Source organism: Lutzomyia longipalpis, chromosome 1 (assembly GCF_024334085.1).
Source record: "Lutzomyia longipalpis isolate SR_M1_2022 chromosome 1, ASM2433408v1".
In the NCBI taxonomy this organism is placed as follows: domain Eukaryota; kingdom Metazoa; phylum Arthropoda; class Insecta; order Diptera; family Psychodidae; genus Lutzomyia; species Lutzomyia longipalpis.
In genome coordinates, this window is record NC_074707.1 from 35,133,019 (window position 1) to 35,150,041 (window position 17,023).

A 17,023-nucleotide genomic window follows, 5' to 3' on the forward strand; every position below is an offset into this window, starting at 1 on the left:
AACTTCGCCGTGTTTGAAAAAGTTTGTTTCCAACGGGCGCTTTTTTCGCGTAGTGCGCGCAAAAATCCATTATTTATCGGTTTTTTACGTTTATTACATGGTTTTTCGAGTGCTGTGCATGTCCAGGTGAAAGAGTAGGAGTCAATTGTACAGTGTGTAGTGAGTTTTCGCGAGAATGAGTAGATTTGAGGTGAGTTTTGTGGGGGCCCAAACATTTCTTTTCCCACGCTCGCTGTCAATCCCGTTTTATTCCCGGAATTTATAGGTCAGAGTCACTCCGACACGAGTGAAAGTGGCCAGGAAGAGAGATGAAGCGCGTGAGCCCACCGTGGTCACCATGGCACCCTTCTCGGCAAAAGCCATCGTAACATTTGAGGACATTCCGGTGGGGAAGGTGGCCAGGCGTGTGTTGCTCGTTGAGAATCCCACAGCCCTGGAGGGGAAGTTTCTCGTGACAAAGACCTGCAAGCCAGAGTACAACATTGCCCTCGAGTGGACATCCTGCATGATTGAGGGATCCAGCAATAGGACGCTGGAGATTGTTTGGAATCCACCAAAAGCCGTGGCTTGTAGGGAAGTCATTCAGCTCACGGATAGTCGGGGATTCCGGAAGGATGTGGCTGTCATACTGAAATCTCTGGAGCCACGAAAGGGTATAAAGAAACCCCTGAAGGCCCAGAATGCCGCCGTGCCGAAGAAGACAAAGACCAAGACTCCAACTCCTCCGCGACAGGCCATCCGGAAGACTGCCTTCACGCCCGATGTCGTGGTGAAGTACAAAGCAAAGTCACCTCATCTCCGGAAGATGATTTCCCCGCAGAAGAAGATTCGATCGGGAGCAAAGAACAAAGAGAATCAGCAGCCAGTTACCCCGCCCAACACTTCTGGGATCTTTGATCAGATTCACTTCACTCCAGTCACGGAGACAAAGCCAGCTGGTGAGTATCTTTCTCGCTCGTAGGATTTCCAATGTTTTTTATTTTGTTTTTCTAATTGGAATCACTCTAATTCGTCTTCAGGGACAAGCTACATTGATTATTTGGCCTCCCTGCCAACCCCTGTGGCAGTTACCGCAACAGCTGGAAAGAGATTTCTCTGGTCTCCCAGTGATCAAACTGACCAGGTGGACCAGGTGGTCGTGCAGCCACCACCACCACCATCACGTGTCCTGCAGCCCATTGGGGAGGATTACCCGCGTCTCAGCACGGAAACCTACATCACGGGCAACATAAGCCCCAAGGATTCCTTCGAAGTCTGCCCAGAGATCCACAAGACGTTCGATGTGACGAAAAAGATTGAGGTAAGAGGATTTTTCTAGGTCATACGTGGCCTAATCGATAGAAATCTCCCCCCAAGAAAATACTTACAAACGAAAGGATAAAATAAACTCCGGGCTGATTGTGCGACAGCCAAAAAGCAAATCATAAATTTCTCCCATCCCCCTGCCCCCCACATGTTCCTCTCTCCGGGAACTTCCAGAAAATTTTGGCAGCACACTGGCACAACAACAAATTGCCGGGAAGCACGAATAGGGGGCAAAACAGCTGAAAAGTGCGTTTATCCGCCTCGTAAAATTCTCTCTTCGTATTTTATTTAATATTATAAAAAAAATCAATGCGTGAATAATATTTTTTTCTTTATTCAACAATCGCACATTTTTACGACCCTCACTGAATATTTTTGAGAGAGAGAAAGAGAAATAAAAGGCGCTACATAAGAGTTTGGGGGGTGTGGGTGGGGGGTGTAGAAAGAAATTTCCCTCACGCCAAAATGGATTACTTCACATTTTTGCGTGATTATCAGCAGCGAAAGACAAAAGCAGAAGAAAATGATGCGAATATTTGATCAAAAGAGGGGATTTTTATAAAACAAATAAAAAGTTCTTTCTGTCGTGTTGAGGAGGGTTTATTTTTATTTCATTTTATTCCGCTTTGATATTATTTTGTGAACTAATAATGGATTGGAGATTCAAGATAAAAAAGATATATGAGGGTTAAGCGAACTTGAGAAAGATTTTTGCAGAAAAAGCAATTTCAATTTGTTTATATTATTTTCTTTATCTTTCTTTTATTGATATTTTAACCCTTTATGCGTCCACTGGAGTCGTATCATTGATAATTTATCGTCTAGAATTTACCATTTTGTGTCTTCTATTTGGGCAAGATTTTTCTAAACCAAATAAAAACCATTAGGTTGAGAAAAAGCTCAATAAATCAATAAAAAAATCAAAAAATCAAAACATAAATTAACAAAACGATCAACAGATTAATAAAATGAATAAAAACAATATGATCGACAAATAAAATTATCTATGGGGTCAAAATATTGAACAAAATTATTAAAAGATAAATTATACCAGATAAAAATTACATTTATTGATCTACTAATCAATAAAAAAAACAAAATAAAATAATCGTTAAAACAATAAAAATTATACTTATTTTAATTAAGATGTTTTGATTTGAGATTCTCTAGGTAAAATGAAGTAAAAGTCAGACACCAAGAGAGTCTGAAATTGAAGAATCTTAAAATTTTAATTGATTTTAATTGAAACCATAAAAAACAACAAAAAAAAGATCAACGATCAATCAATTTATTGAAAATCAAATAAATTAATCTATCAAAAAATTCAGTAAACAAAATAAATATGTGGCACTTAGATCACATCCAAAACGTCGCTGGTTCGAGTACAAAACCTATAAAAAAGCGCCCTTTTATTCATGCAAAAAGTTGACACACTCCCACCACTAAAAGTGCCCTCACGTTGTCTAACATAACGATGGCACCCCACTATGTACTTCTTAGAAGGGAGGTGGCAGGTCATATATGATACTTTTTGAGACTTCCGCACCACAACAAATATATTGCTCCAACTTTGCAAGAGACATTAAAGAGCCGATTATGTGCTAAAATAAATGTTTAAATGTATATTTTTAAATTTAATTAATTGCATAGACGATTTATTAGCAGATAAACTCAATGTTTTTAAATTGCTATAAAATGTTTTATTTTATTATTTTTTTTTTCTCAAAATGAGGCATAAAATTATATCAATGAATGAGGTGTTTGATTTACTAGTGCAAAATTAGTGGCGTTAGGTTAAACCATGCGTTTTTATTATTTTTTTTACTTGAACATCCGCCATGGAGAGATCAAGATAGAGTCACCTGGAAGTCATTGAATATTCTGGTATTTTAGTGCAGGAAAATATCGTTTTCGTTTTTCTTTGATTTAATTTTATTTCATTTTCAGGATTTTTTAAAAAAAATATTAATAGAAAGAAATGAGAATTCTATTTCTAAAATTATGATGATTGAGGATAAAAGCTTTTAAGAATCTTATTGGGAAAAGAATCCTGCAGAATGTAGTCATTATGCCTTCAAAATTTCAACACTAATTCAAAAAAGAAATATTAGAGAGGTACCTACAGAGAAGCCCAAATGATGACTCAAAACTGAGGCAAATTGTCTAAATGTCTGCCTTTTGATAATGAGATGAATGTTATCATTTTCTAATGAATAGTTCAAGGGGTTATGTACCCTCTTAGAGGTAAAAATGAGGCATATTCCAGTTTTAGAAAATACTCTTTGACGAATCATCAATAAGATAAACATTTAAGACAAATTTTTGTATCAAAATAATTCTAAGAAATCAAGTAAAAGTCTTCACTTTTAACCCCAAGAAAATCCGAAGAAAGTTAATATTGAATATGTGAGGTATGTAACCCCTTGGAGGGCGATAATTTTTTGTTCGGTTTTTAAATTTTAAAATGCTCATATCTAATTTTGAACACACAAAGAAATGTTCCAAAGAGGAAAAAAGAGACCTTTAGTGTGTTTGGCTGTGTGGAGACCGTGTGGGGAGAGTCTCATGAGGAGTTTCGTGCATTTTTAGGTACCTCCGTGCGGTAGCAATGAGAATCTGTCGCGCCAGATTGACGAGATTGTCCTCACGCCCCTCCGAAAGATCATCACGTCGGAGTCAATGAAAAACTTGAGTGGGCAACGTGGACAGAGTAAGGAGCAGGAATTTCTCAAGCTTAATCAGGGGAGTATGCCGAATTTGCATGAAATTGAGAAGATCAATTCAATTGAGAGCAATAGATACTTCTTTGCTGGCACTGAAATGCCCCCAATGGGTGCCCTCGATGAGAGACCCTCAACGTTTGCCTTTAACGCCAGTGAAATCCGTGCACAATCGAGTCGTGTGAATCTCAATGAGGAGGAAGAGCCTGAAGTGAGTCCCATTCCCGGTGCTGTAGCTAAATCCGTGGAGTTGTTCAAGGTGCCAATGCTGAAGAGGAACAGAGATCAGTTGGGCGCTTCGAATGGTGAGGTACGAAGTTCTTTGATGACTCTGTCGCCGCCAAAGAAGTATCGTCCGGATGATATTTGTTCCGCCAGGGCGTCCAGCGCGGACGGTCTTTCCGTGAAGACTTGGTCTCGCTACCAACCGAAGAAATTAAAGCCACTTACATTGATAAAGCCTCCGCGAACCCCGAAAAAGGAGGAAGCATCGACAACTTCTCTGTACGATCCGAAGCTCCTGCGAAGTGTGGTGAATCCCGATCCATTTGCCGCCAGTACAACGTGTGATCCCTTTCTGTCTGCCACGACATTTCTCGATGATGAGGCAGTGGAGAAGCATGAGAAGCATTTCAAGAAGTGGCTCAATGCTCTCGTCACCGTGCCCGAGGAGCTCGATGGAGCTGATCAAAAAATAGACGTTGCACGGCTCTTCAATGAAGTCAAGAACAAAGAACTAACACTAGCGCCGACAAAGGAGAGTGTCTCGGCAAAGTATTTCATTAAGTATCGTCTTGAGAATCTCAGGAAGGCTGCTTCGGAGCTATACCAGAGTGAGGGAATGCAAAAAGTTCTTTCTTATGTGAGTATTTGCTTTCATTTCTCATTCTTTGGGACAAATATTACGAAAATCTCTGTAAAATTGGAAATATTTTATTTAATTGGAATTTCTTTGGCTTTCTTGGCTCCATCCAGGTCACAGTTCTTGTGGAGAAGAAGCAGCTGACAATTCAACAAAATCGGGATTTGCACAGAGATCTCGCACTACAGCGTCAAATTCTCGAGCTTATTTTCTGCTTCAACCCATTGTGGTTGCGAATTGGCTTGGAGGTGGTGTTCAATGAGAAAATTGAGCTCAATTCCAATCGTGACATTCATGGGCTCACAAATTTCATTCTCAATCGTTTATTTCGCAATAAAGCGCTGGAGAAGAAGGGGAATCGCAACTACACCCACACAGCGGAGTATGGGGAGAAAATTAAGAAGTTCACCCTCAAGCAGATGCTGCATTTGATTTATCTCCTCGATAGGGCCAAAGAGTGCCGTATTATACGCCACAATCCATGCTTGTTCGTCAAGCAGGCACCGTGGAAGGAGAGTGGGGAGGTAATGAAGCAGCTCACGTCACTTCTTGTGACCAATGTTGGGGACATACTGAGGTATCTCAAGAGAATTGGCTATGTTCTTGAGCACAAGCAGACGTACATTGATGAATTCGATTATGCCTTTGGGAATTTAGCTACGGATCTCAGGGATGGGATAAGGTTGACGCGTGTGATGGAGGTGATACTAATGCGTGAGGATTTGTCCAAGAATTTACGCTATCCCGCCATATCGTTGCTACAGAAGCGACACAATGCTGAATTGGCACTGTCGGCACTCACAGAGGCGGATTTTGTGATTGCCGGCAATATAACGGGGAAGGATATTGCGGAGGGGCACCGGGAGAAGACTCTGTCGCTCCTCTGGCAGATTATCTACAAATTTCGTGCGCCAAAATTCAATGCAGCCGCTACGACGATTCAGCAATGGTGGCGAAATTCATGGCTAAAGGTGGTTATTGCGCGGAGGATTGCCTACAGGAAGGAGATGGTGCGTCATCAGGCGGCCACGGTGATTCAGAGTGCAATCCGGGGGTTTCTCGTGCGTCGAGCCTATCGGGAATTCCGGGAGGAGCGTATTGTGGCAACGGTAATCATTCAAACGTACTACAGACGGTATGCGGCTGAGAAGAAGTACAAAGAATTGCGCGGGGCTGTGATTTGTGTCCAACAGTGGTGGCGGTCTGTTCAGGATGTGCGGAGGGATCGTGCTAAATTCCATGAGACACGTGCAGCCGTCATCAAAATCCAAAATTGGTTTCGACGCGTGCAGACGGCACGAAAGCTCGAAGCTGTCGCCAGAGTGGCTGATGCGAGGCGGAGAGAGATAAAATTGCTCAATGCGAGTGCCATTGTTATTCAGAGGGCTGTTAAGTCCTATCTCATCCATAAGAGACTACGTGACACTGTCGACAAGGTGATGAAATTCAATAGACACCAGAAATTGGAGAACAATGCCGCCACAAAGATTCAATCATATTGGCGAATGCGCCGAGCTAGACGGAGTTTCCAGACCATCCTCATTGCCGCGCTTACAATTCAGAGATTCTGGCGAATGCGAAAATTAGCTCGCATGGAGAGGGAAGATTTCCTCGCCATTCGAAAGGCTACCATTGCAGTTCAACGCCAATGGCGTGCCCAGATCACGATGAAGACTGAAAAAAGTAAATTTATCATCCTCAAACAAGCCACAATTGTCATTCAGCAACACTTTCGGGCACTCAAAGCCATGCGATCTTCCCGAAAATCCTTCCAGGAGCTCAAAGCTGCCACACTTACCGTCCAGAGGAAATTTCGTGCAAATTGTGCCATGAAGACCACACGAAAATCCTTCCTTGCCCTCAAGACAGCTACTGTAACCATCCAGAGACGTTTCAAAGCTAGAAAATTAATGCTAAAGCAGCAATTTGAATTTATCTGCCTGCGAGAGTCAACAATAACAATCCAGAGATTCTTCCGTGGGTATCAAAGCACAAAAATCCAGAGGAAGGAGTTTGTGGCTCTCAAGGAAGCCACCGTAGTCCTTCAGAGACGTTTCCGTGCAAATCGCTCAATGGTGCAGCATCGAAATGATTTTCAGCAGCTAAAGAGTGCTTCCATCACCATCCAGAGGCGCTTCAGAGCCACACGTGCCATGCAAAACAATCGCAAGGAGTTCCTTCAGATCAAAAATGCAGCTCTTGTCATCCAGAGACACTTCCGGGCGACAAAACTAATGAAAATCCAGAGAATTGAATTTGTAAGTTATCAATACTCATGCACAGTCATTCAGCAACATTTCCGTGGTTGGAGGATGATGCGAACAGCCCGGAGGGAGTTTCTGCAGATCAAATCAGCAGCTGTTTCCATCCAGAGAAGATTCCGTGCCCAGAAATCCATGAAAATGGATAGAAAGGAGTTTCAGGAGAAGAAGAAAGCAGCTCTGTGCATTCAGAATTGGTGGAGAGCTTCAGTGGCCATGAAAACATCCCGCAGAGACTTCCTGAAAGTCAAGGAAGTCACAATAAAAGTCCAGAGGGCGTTCAGAGCGAAGAAATTAATGCAAAAACATCGCAATGAATTCCAGTTACTTCTCAAAGCTGCTGTAGTAGTTCAACGGGCGTGGAGAGCAAAGGTGGCTATGAGAAAAGCTAATGGAGATTTTAAACAGCTGAAACAGGCCACGATAAATTTGCAGAGAAGATTCCGAGCGAAGAAAGCAATGGCTCTGCAGAAGAAGGAGTACGCGGCGTTGAAATTGGCCAGTGAAATTATTCAGCGGAAATGGAGAGCCACTCTCATGGCCAGGAATCAAAGGGAGGAATTTTTGTGCATGAAGAAAGCTGCCCTGGTGATCCAGAAGAGATTCCGAGCCACATTGTTGATGAGAAAATTCCGGGAAGATTATTTAGCGCACAAAAAGGCTTCCCTTATCATCACTCAACGTTGGAGAGCAACATTGATGATGAGAAGAGAAAGGAAGACTTACATTGAAGTCCGGCAGAAGATCGTAAACCTCCAAATGCGCTGGAGGGCAACTCTTCAGATGAAAGCCGAAAGGAGAAACTTTGAAATCCTTAAGAAGGCCACCCTCGTCATTCAGAGACGCTTCCGTGCCAAGAAAGCCAAGAGAATTGCCCGGATTGCTTATATTGAGCTTCAGTATGCAACAATTATTATCCAGAGACGTTTTCGTGCACTAAAAATGATGAAGAAAGCCCAACAAGACTTCCGGCAACTCTCACAAGCTACAATTCTCATCCAGAAACGATTCCGTGAGAGGAAACTCACGCATCTTCAGAGAAAATCTTTCTTGGAAAAGAAATCCGCAGCAACTGTCATTCAAAAGCATTTCCGGAGCTTTCTTCTAATGCGTCGGCAGCGGGAGGAATACCACAAGATCCACAATGCCATTGTGACTGTTCAAAGGATATATCGAGCACGATTGGAGATGCGAAAGATTCGCTGTCAGTACCTTCTTATTAAATCCCTAATTGTTTGCCTTCAGCGGAAATTCCGCGCGAAAATGGCCATGAAACACACGAGGGAGGTATTCTTGCAGCTCAAGAATGTCACAATCTCCGTTCAAAGGAGATTCCGTGAGAAAATGAAAACTAGGCAACTCAGGGAGGAGTTTGAAGTGGCCAAGAGGAGTATTGTGAAGATTCAAGCCCTAGCCAGGGGTTATCTGTCTAGGAAACGCTTTGAAGCAATGATGACACCGGAAGCTGTGGAGATGAGACGTAGAATTAAGGCAGCTAAAACCATTCAATCCGTCTGGCGGGGCTATGTTACGAGGAAGAAGAAACAAACGCGTAGCATGAGGGAAATTGCCGAAAAGATCGTTAATACACGCAAAACGGCCAAGTCAGCGGATACGGTGAGGCAACACTTAAAGAAAGCCATGCTAGTGCTCAAAGGAAGATTCGGTGTGCACGAAATAAGTCGAATGCTCGAGAAAATGGGTGAGTTTATTTTAATTATTTATTTAAAATACTTAAAAGTTCTTAAACAAATTACTGCAAAATATTCGTTATGTCAGATTTAAATTCAAAATTGACAAGAATTTTGACATGAAATTGTACACGAAGTTTCCCGAAGAACTACCGAACGTTTGCAGAAGCCTTTTTCTGACGTTAATTGCATTTTGTTTCCAATTTTCATTTCACTGCATTTGAAAATAAAAAAAAATAGCAGAAATAATTTTCCACAAAAGAACGGTGGTGGAGTATATTGTGGAATGAAAATGAATTTTCTGTAAAGCAATTATAATATTAATTTTCTCCCTTTTCTATCCTTTTGCAAAGTGCAAAATGAAATTTCTGGAGTGTCTGGAAAAGCACGAGAAAGTGCATAATATTACACAAAGTTCTTTAGCCTGAGGAGAGAGAGAAAAAGAATAGTTAAATAGAATTCAACGTTTTGATTTCATAATGACTTTTCCACTAATTCTGTGATGTTTTTAACATTTTTTAAGGTTTGTTTTTAAAGTGATTTTTGATGGTATTGATAGGAAATTTCGTAAAAGTCAATCATAACGCGTCCAGTTATTAGAGTTGGTATACCACAACGCGGATGGGTCAGTCTATGCGTTGTAATTTAATTTGTGAGTAGTATTAGTAGGCAAAGTCTATTTTTTGTAAAATTTAGCAATTTGACAGATTAAAATGATTATATCTTTAGTTCTATTAGACCTACAGAAATTTCTTGACTAGTTATGGAAAGCTATTGAAATAAGCTATAATCTGACATATATTTCGATACATTTCAAGGTCACCTCCAGAACACAAAATGGCGGTTATTTGTTTGATCAAAACAGTTTTTTGCACTTTTTGTCCTCAGGGAATGATTCTAGAGGTTTCTGATGTTCTAAAAAGTTGTAGAGTTTTGTAAACCCTTTAATTTGATACTAAGATGAGCAAAATCGGTCAAGCAGTGCAGGAGATATAGCTCTTAGAACTTTTCAAATTCCAGAAATTTTCAAATGGCTATATCTTCTAAACGGCGACATAGATTTTCTTCATTTTCGGACTGGTGATAGATATTGAGTCAGGCTACAACATATCAAAATTTAAAGGAAAACGATAACAGATGTTCGGAGATATTGCCCCTTTAAGTTAGGCAATTTTTGTTTTCGATTTTAGCGCCTCTTGCGGACATTTCTGGAACTTGAAATGTTCTAGACAGTTGTAGGGCTTTTCAATACCTTTCATTTGATACCAAGATGGTCAAAATCGGTCAAGCCGTTCTCTAGTTATATTGAAAAATCACTTTTTGCTTTAAACCGCCATATTTGCTAAACGGCTTGACCGATTTTCAAGTATGAGTTATCGATGAAAACGTCTCACTGAGCACTAAAACATACTAAAATTTCAGACCTCTAACTATAAGGGAAGTGGTTGACGATAGTTCAAAATGGCGGACGGCGGCCATCTTGGATTTTAAAAATGCGAAAAAATGAAATTTTACACCCACATTTCTATAGAAAACTTCAAACCGGAAGTCTCTATCTGTTACTGTTCTTGAGCTATAAGCCAAAGTTTGGGCCACCGGACGGCAGGCCGGCAGGCCGGCAGGCCGGCCGGATCAAAAATTTTCCACCACCATTTTCGTAATGTGGGATGTCTAAAACGTGCTTATACGAAGTTTGAGCCCGATCTGAGGTGGTCGGTTTTTCCGATGATTACAATACTTGGTATGCCACGATTGTGGTATACCAACTAATAATGATTTTTGATTTTATTGAAAAGTTTTAAGAAAGTTTTCTGGATTTAATTGAATTTCAACGAAGAATTTAACTTGATTTTTTAATCAAAAAACGCCAGTAATTTCAAAAAGAAGCTTTCAAAAATTTAAAACTTCAAAACTTTCTCATAAAAAGTAAAGATCTTTGAGATTTTGAGGAATTTTCCGCCAAACTTTTAGCGAAAAAGGAGAAATAAATACTCAACTTTTTTTCCCAGAATAATTTTACTTCTTTGCTAATTTATTTTAAGGATAATTTAAAGATTCTAAGAAAGTTTAATAGGACGTCCATAGTTCTTCATTCTCACAGCTTAATGATGGAAATTTGAGCTTTTTTTCTTGAAATTCTCTTCAATTTCCTCTTAAATGCAGCTTAATTTAATCTCCTATAAAATCGTGTTTTAAGAAGAAAATTTCCCTTTCAAGTCCACTAAAAGTAAATCCTGTTTAATTGTTGTTCCTTTCAGAGAATCTCTCACGAACTGTCCCACATATTTTAATACCTGATGCCCCATTTGTGGCGCGTTTCTGTTGTTCTGTGATGGCCGACGCCATTAGGTCTGAACCCCATAAACTAATCATTGAGAGCTGTGCCCGCGTAATGTTGAATCTCGCTCGCTACGAGCACACAGTTGAGCTCGTCTTCCTCCCGGATGCCTTCACAATCATTGCCCAGATGCTACTGCGGTGGTGTGATAAGAAATGTGAGATTTTCAACACACTCTGCACGCTAATTTGGGTATTTATTCAGGATCCAAAGAAAAATCAGGTGAGGAGGACTTTTTCTTTTTCATTGAAAAGTTTGGAAGAAATCAAAGGTTAATGTCTTTGGCAGAAAATCCGGGAGTTTATGGTGACGCGAGATGCTGTCTTTATGCTGCGTGAGATTAGGAAATTGGTGCTGCGGAAGGAGAACATGAAGAGGAATACGCAACGTGGTCTGGATTTAATGCAGCAAATAAGTGGGCAGTCCCTGCGAAAATTGCCCACGCTAAAGCCGGATTATGGTGTTATCCGGAATCAAATTTACGTATTCAATTGCTCCGTTTTTGCCTTTGATACAATTCTCAGTAAGATGCAAATTAATCTCGCGCCATAAATAGAGGAAAAGGGGCAGCAGCATGGGGAGAGAATTTTCGATACAAATAATCCATTAATTATAATATTTTTGTGAAATCATGAAAATTACTAAAAGACAATAACTTTATTGAATTATTTTCTTTGCAGTATGATCTTTAATTATATTATCTCACCTTCTCTTTGTAATCTAAATATATATTATATTAACATTAGGATTAGATGGTTATTAAATAAATTTTCATGTTTTTTTGTAAGATTTTTTGTTGCAACATTTTATTTATTTTTTCTTACAGGAAGAGGGGATTTGGGGTAAGTCTGCATGTTTTTTATTTGACTTTTAAAAGGAATTTTAAGGACATTGACTTTTATTATCCATTTGGTTGTTTTTTTTTTTTGGCTCAGACATAAAAGACTTTGAAACACAGTTTGTTTGTTTTTTTTTTTTCATTTATAATACAACTACAATAATTTTACAAATATTTTTTGAAGTGTTTTTCACTTTAAATTCAGGGAATATTTTCACAAAGATTTTCTCAGCTCTCTGTTAAAATTTCTCACCTCATGATGAAGAAGAGAAAAATGTAAGTCAGCATGACTGAGGGAGAAACTTCTAATTATTTTTCCTATTTTCATCTCAATGAGCAGTAAATGGACACTTTACATTTTTTTTAATAATAAGTTCATTTAGCTTTGTTTTTAAACAATATTTTCGAGAAGATAGATTTTTAACCTTAATAAGTTTTCTATAGTTTAATGAAATTGAAAAGAGAAGCCACCGAGGAGAGGTAAAATTAAATGACAATACAGATAGTTTAATGATCTTATTTCTCTCTTTTTTTTTCTTGTTGAAATATTTATTACACTTTTTAATGCATTAATGCGCGTTTATGATGTTTTTCTTTTATCTAACGCTTACCAAGGCCGAAATTGTATCGCGATGCGGATCTTCTTTCCACGGGATCTGTATTTTTGGACATGTACCTCTTGCCGAGTCCAAAGCTGTACGGTCGACCTCTCTTGATGTCCAAAGCTGTACGAAAAAAAAAAACAATAAAGCAATATTTTATTAAATAAATTTGGAAGAAAATATTTCGGAGCGTAAAAGCAACGAAATTATTTAACAAACTGTTGCATCATTGCACCACTTGTTCGCTTGCGCGAAAAAATGCTCGTTTTAAAGTAAGGGATGGTCACGTTATTTTGGAAACTCGGGGACTTTCAAGAGCGATTTTCAAGCCAATTTTTAAACCAAAATTTTGAAATCTGCTTGCACTCTTGTTAAATGGCCAAATACTGATAAGAATTCAGTATTTTTGATTTAGAAAATAAATTTTTGTGCTCAAAAAATTTATTTGAAATTCTCACATTTTGGCCATTTTGTTCCTGTAGAGTTTCCAAAATAACGTGACCATCCCTTAATTTTCGTTCATTGTTCTTGTAGTATTTTTTGCGAGGAAAAAGCTTTAAATTCAATTTAATTTATCCACTCTATGAACACTAAAAATTAACACTTCGTTAAACAAGTTTTCGGCCACGAAAAAATGAGGAGTTTTTAATGAAAAAGGAGTCTATTCTCTTTGGTTCAAGTTAAGACATTTTTAAACACGGAATAAAAAAAAAATCTGGTAGGATAAAAATTATTTAGAATATTTGAAATAGATTTTCTATTTTCCGCTGAGATCAGTTTGAAATAGTTGAGAAAAAAATTCCTAAAATTTATTTTGTCCTACTTTTGTTTTGCTTAATTGTAACACAAACGGTTTAAGCCAATTTAATCTTTAAAATTTATTCAATCCATTTGGAGGAATTTAACCCATTTCCGTCGAAACTCTTAACCGTTTTTAATAAAACTTTCAAAAATGAAAGCTTTTGACGAAAGAAATGTTAGTGAATCAACCAAAAGAGTTTTCAGCAATTGTGGTTCATGAAAATTTTAAAGGTTCGTTTTTTTTTCAATATTTCTGAATAGCTCAAAGAAAATTAATCCGATTCGAGCAAAACTATTTTCTAAATTTTCTTTGTTTTTTGGAGATGATTTTACAATTCTTTATCAAAATCGGTCCAGCAGATTTCTTACAATTAACGAAAATTATTTTTTTCCTAAATAGAGTATTTAATAGAGAAAAGAAATACCCTAAGAAGTTAATTAAATACCATAAAAAAATCTTTTCCAAACGTCTCATAAATGCGAGAAATGTTACAAATGAGTTAAAGGGATAAAAAGTGAAAAATCCTTTTTTCTCTGATTGGATAATTTTTAAAAGTAGTGTAGAAAAATATTTAGAACATTTCTTAAACCTTCTAAACAACCTTCCCTTCTTCGTGAAAATTTAAAAGAAAACTTACCGTCAGATTTTTCTCCAATGGGATACATGACTGGCCAGGATTCGTAAGCATCCACAGCGTCTTGGTATTCATCGTCATCACCACTCCGCTTCCCTAGGCCAAAAGCATATGGCCGTGCTCGTTTGCCCAGCCCAAAGTTGTACATTGGGAGTCGTTTGATGGTACCCCCGGAGGATTCTGCCGCCGCGGCGTAGGGATCAGACCTCCTGCCCAGCCCAAAGACATAGCGATCTGCCTTCTTGTCCACGAGCTGTTCCAGCGGCTCCAAATCCCTCAGTGGAACTGCATTGCGTGATCCACTTGGCGGCAGGAGGGAATTGAGATTGTAGCCGTCTTCTCGTTCATTGAGGGTGTCACTTGTTGCGAAGACTGCCACGCAGAAGCCACCAAGGAGGAAAAGTGGAATCAGGGCTGGACGCATTCTGTTGTGGTGGCTCGAAATTGACTCTGCAGAAGGAAAAGAAATTTGGGGTGAGTTTCATTCATTTAAAATATTTCAATTATTTCCTATATTAGCATTTTATTAGTCAATTAGATGGGCAATTTTCCGGCTTAAAAATCAAATTCTTCCCAAAAAAGTTTTACAAGAGTCTCCCATCCGTGCGTACGGGTGACGATGAGGTCAAGGGAGGGCAAAATAAGTGACAAATTGCGACTTTTGGGAAACATCTTCCTCTCCAAAATGGAAATCATTTTTCTTCACGACACGCCTCGGAAGTGTGGCGTCCTCCTCCCATCCGCATTTAGTGGGGTGAGTATACTAATTGAGGGTAGCAAGAGAGACCAATTAATTATGGGAAGAGTACCCCGGATGTTGAGTGCTTTTGAAGAACTTGCAAATTATTTTCCATATAGTAGCTCTGTGAGGGCTAAATTGTTCGCAAGAATTGGGTTGCGTGCCACACAAGAGAATGAAATTTGGTGTGTGTGTGAAGCCTTCGCCAAAAGAAAGGGCGGATTTAATTGAATATTCAAGCAAATTTGAAAGGATCGCCAAATGATGAGGATTCAGCGTGTGGTTGGAATATAGGAGTTGAAAGATTTGATTAATTGCCAGACAATAAGCTCATTGCTCTGCACTTCAACCAACGTCCTTGTCAATCATCACCAAAATTTCACAACCCTCATCTCATTTGCCTACCAATAAATATTTATTATAAACTTTCCATCAATTTCCTGAAGATAGATTTTTTCTTCGAATAAGAAAATATCAAAAACTTTCCATTTTCCCGGAGGGAAATTTTTGAATTTTTATTGCTCTCAAATGGTTTGGTGTTGTCGCCCCCAAACCACCCTTTAGCATTTTTTTTGCACCCTTCATTTGTCTTTGGTGTCACACGAGTGACGTACACCACCCCCCCAAAGCGGAAAAAAAACTTAGCTGATGTGGAAATTTGCGGAAAAGTGCGTGAGAAAGAATGAAAGGATTGAAATGAGTTGGAAAAGTAATTTTGTCAATGTGTCTCGTGCAGTCAAACCATCGGAGCGACACCAAGAACATTTAATAAATATTTTTTTCCACGTCACTTTCTCGATTCGCTTAAACGCATACCATGGAAAGCAAGCTCCACGCGCGCTGCAAAAAGGGAAATCAATTTTTACAATGCAGTGAGGAAATTCCATTAAAAGCATTAAAAAGGATTTTTAAATGTAGGAGGTTTTTTGGGCATAGTTTTCAAAGCCTTTGATTAACTTTTTTTCTTTTGAAAATGATTTTTTTGCTTTTGAGGAATTTACAGACTTTTTTATATAATTTTTGTAGCTCTCTGTAAAGGAGTTTATTAATTTTGAGGCTCTCATGACGTCATTGGAAAATAAATCAGAGGATCGCACTGAATATTTTTGAGAATTTTAAGTATAAGATTTAACGAGAGATCAACTGGAAAATACTTCAAAGTTTTCTTTAAAAAATATGCATAAACCACGCCCTTATTGCAACTCTTCATTGCTGTTTTTGGTCCATGCAGCAAATGCAACTAGTGCGTAAACAGAAAATTTAAAAAAGTTTGTTCGATTAGTTCGGGTTATTTAAAAAACCTGACCTTTAACACCTTTTTTGAAGATTCAAATAAAATTAATAAATTCAGCAGCTTTAATTTACCTCACTTTATTAACTTTATTTAAATTACTTCTACTTGCATAACTTTGTGTACATTGCTTTACTCACACACACACACAAAAAATAAGCCAACATTAATGAGAATTCTCCTTTGCAAAGGGAGCTCATCTTGCAGCAAGTGCAGTAACTCCTGGAAAGATGCATCTCATTAAGTTGCTGGGGGGAAATGTAAATTTTCACTGCAATTAACACTAATGTGTTAAATATTCAAAGATTAATTCCTTTCTTTCTCCCACCAAGGGAAGAAAGTAACTGAGAAGAAGGCAAATAGAGTTTGAGGGAACATCCTCCTGCATAGATAAAAGGGTTAAATGTGAAAAATTAGTTAAACTGAGAGAAAGATGAAGTTTATGTAAAGAGGACAGGTGAGATCATTCAGCAGGAGATGTTTTGCAAATTGTTTTGCACCAGACAATCTATTTGCCCCCATTTGTTAGCATTGACTCTCGCTGATTTTATTTACATTGTGACCTGTTGGTTTCACACCCACGTTGTGAATTTATACGATTACCCCATTTCCTGCTGAATATTCTCGAAATGAAGACCGGAATTTTCCTATATAGTCCAATACCATCAAATGGCAATGACCCAAAAAATCATACCGTTGACGGGGTTGGAGGGTTGGAGAAAAGGATATACTTGAGGAAAATTCCCAACATTCCAAATCTGCAAAATATCTCTCGTCGTCGTCACTTTGTATGGGAAATCTTTGAATGCGCGCTTGAAATGGCGGGAATGAAAAGTTCGCAATGAAAAGTGGATAAAAAGTGTTTTGTAGAGGAGAATCTTGTTTGCACAACTATTTACCATTTTATCGCATTCTCTTCATATTGATTTAGTGACAAAAC

General features: G+C 38.7%; 2 protein-coding genes across 2 annotated transcripts in view; one reads left to right on the top strand and one right to left on the bottom strand.

Moving 5' to 3' along the window:
• Window positions 1-11,964, top strand: LOC129786294 (protein abnormal spindle). The gene is made up of 7 exons (XM_055821204.1): window positions 1-190; window positions 266-938; window positions 1,020-1,300; window positions 3,895-4,887; window positions 5,001-8,850; window positions 11,098-11,399; window positions 11,466-11,964. The coding sequence occupies exons 1-7, from the start codon at window positions 176-178 to the stop codon at window positions 11,727-11,729; spliced, it is 6,378 nt and encodes a 2,125-aa protein (XP_055677179.1). The 5' UTR covers window positions 1-175; the 3' UTR covers window positions 11,730-11,964.
• The window catches only part of LOC129786298 (helicostatins), a 22,210-nt gene continuing 17,002 nt past the window's right edge, over window positions 11,816-17,023 (bottom strand). The window contains exons 2-3 of the mRNA XM_055821212.1: window positions 14,057-14,503; window positions 11,816-12,740 (exon numbers count right to left, since the gene is read on the bottom strand). Coding sequence (XP_055677187.1) covers window positions 12,616-12,740; window positions 14,057-14,477 — 546 coding nt within the window. The 5' untranslated portion in view covers window positions 14,478-14,503 and the 3' untranslated portion in view covers window positions 11,816-12,615. The remainder of the gene's footprint in view (window positions 12,741-14,056; window positions 14,504-17,023) is intronic.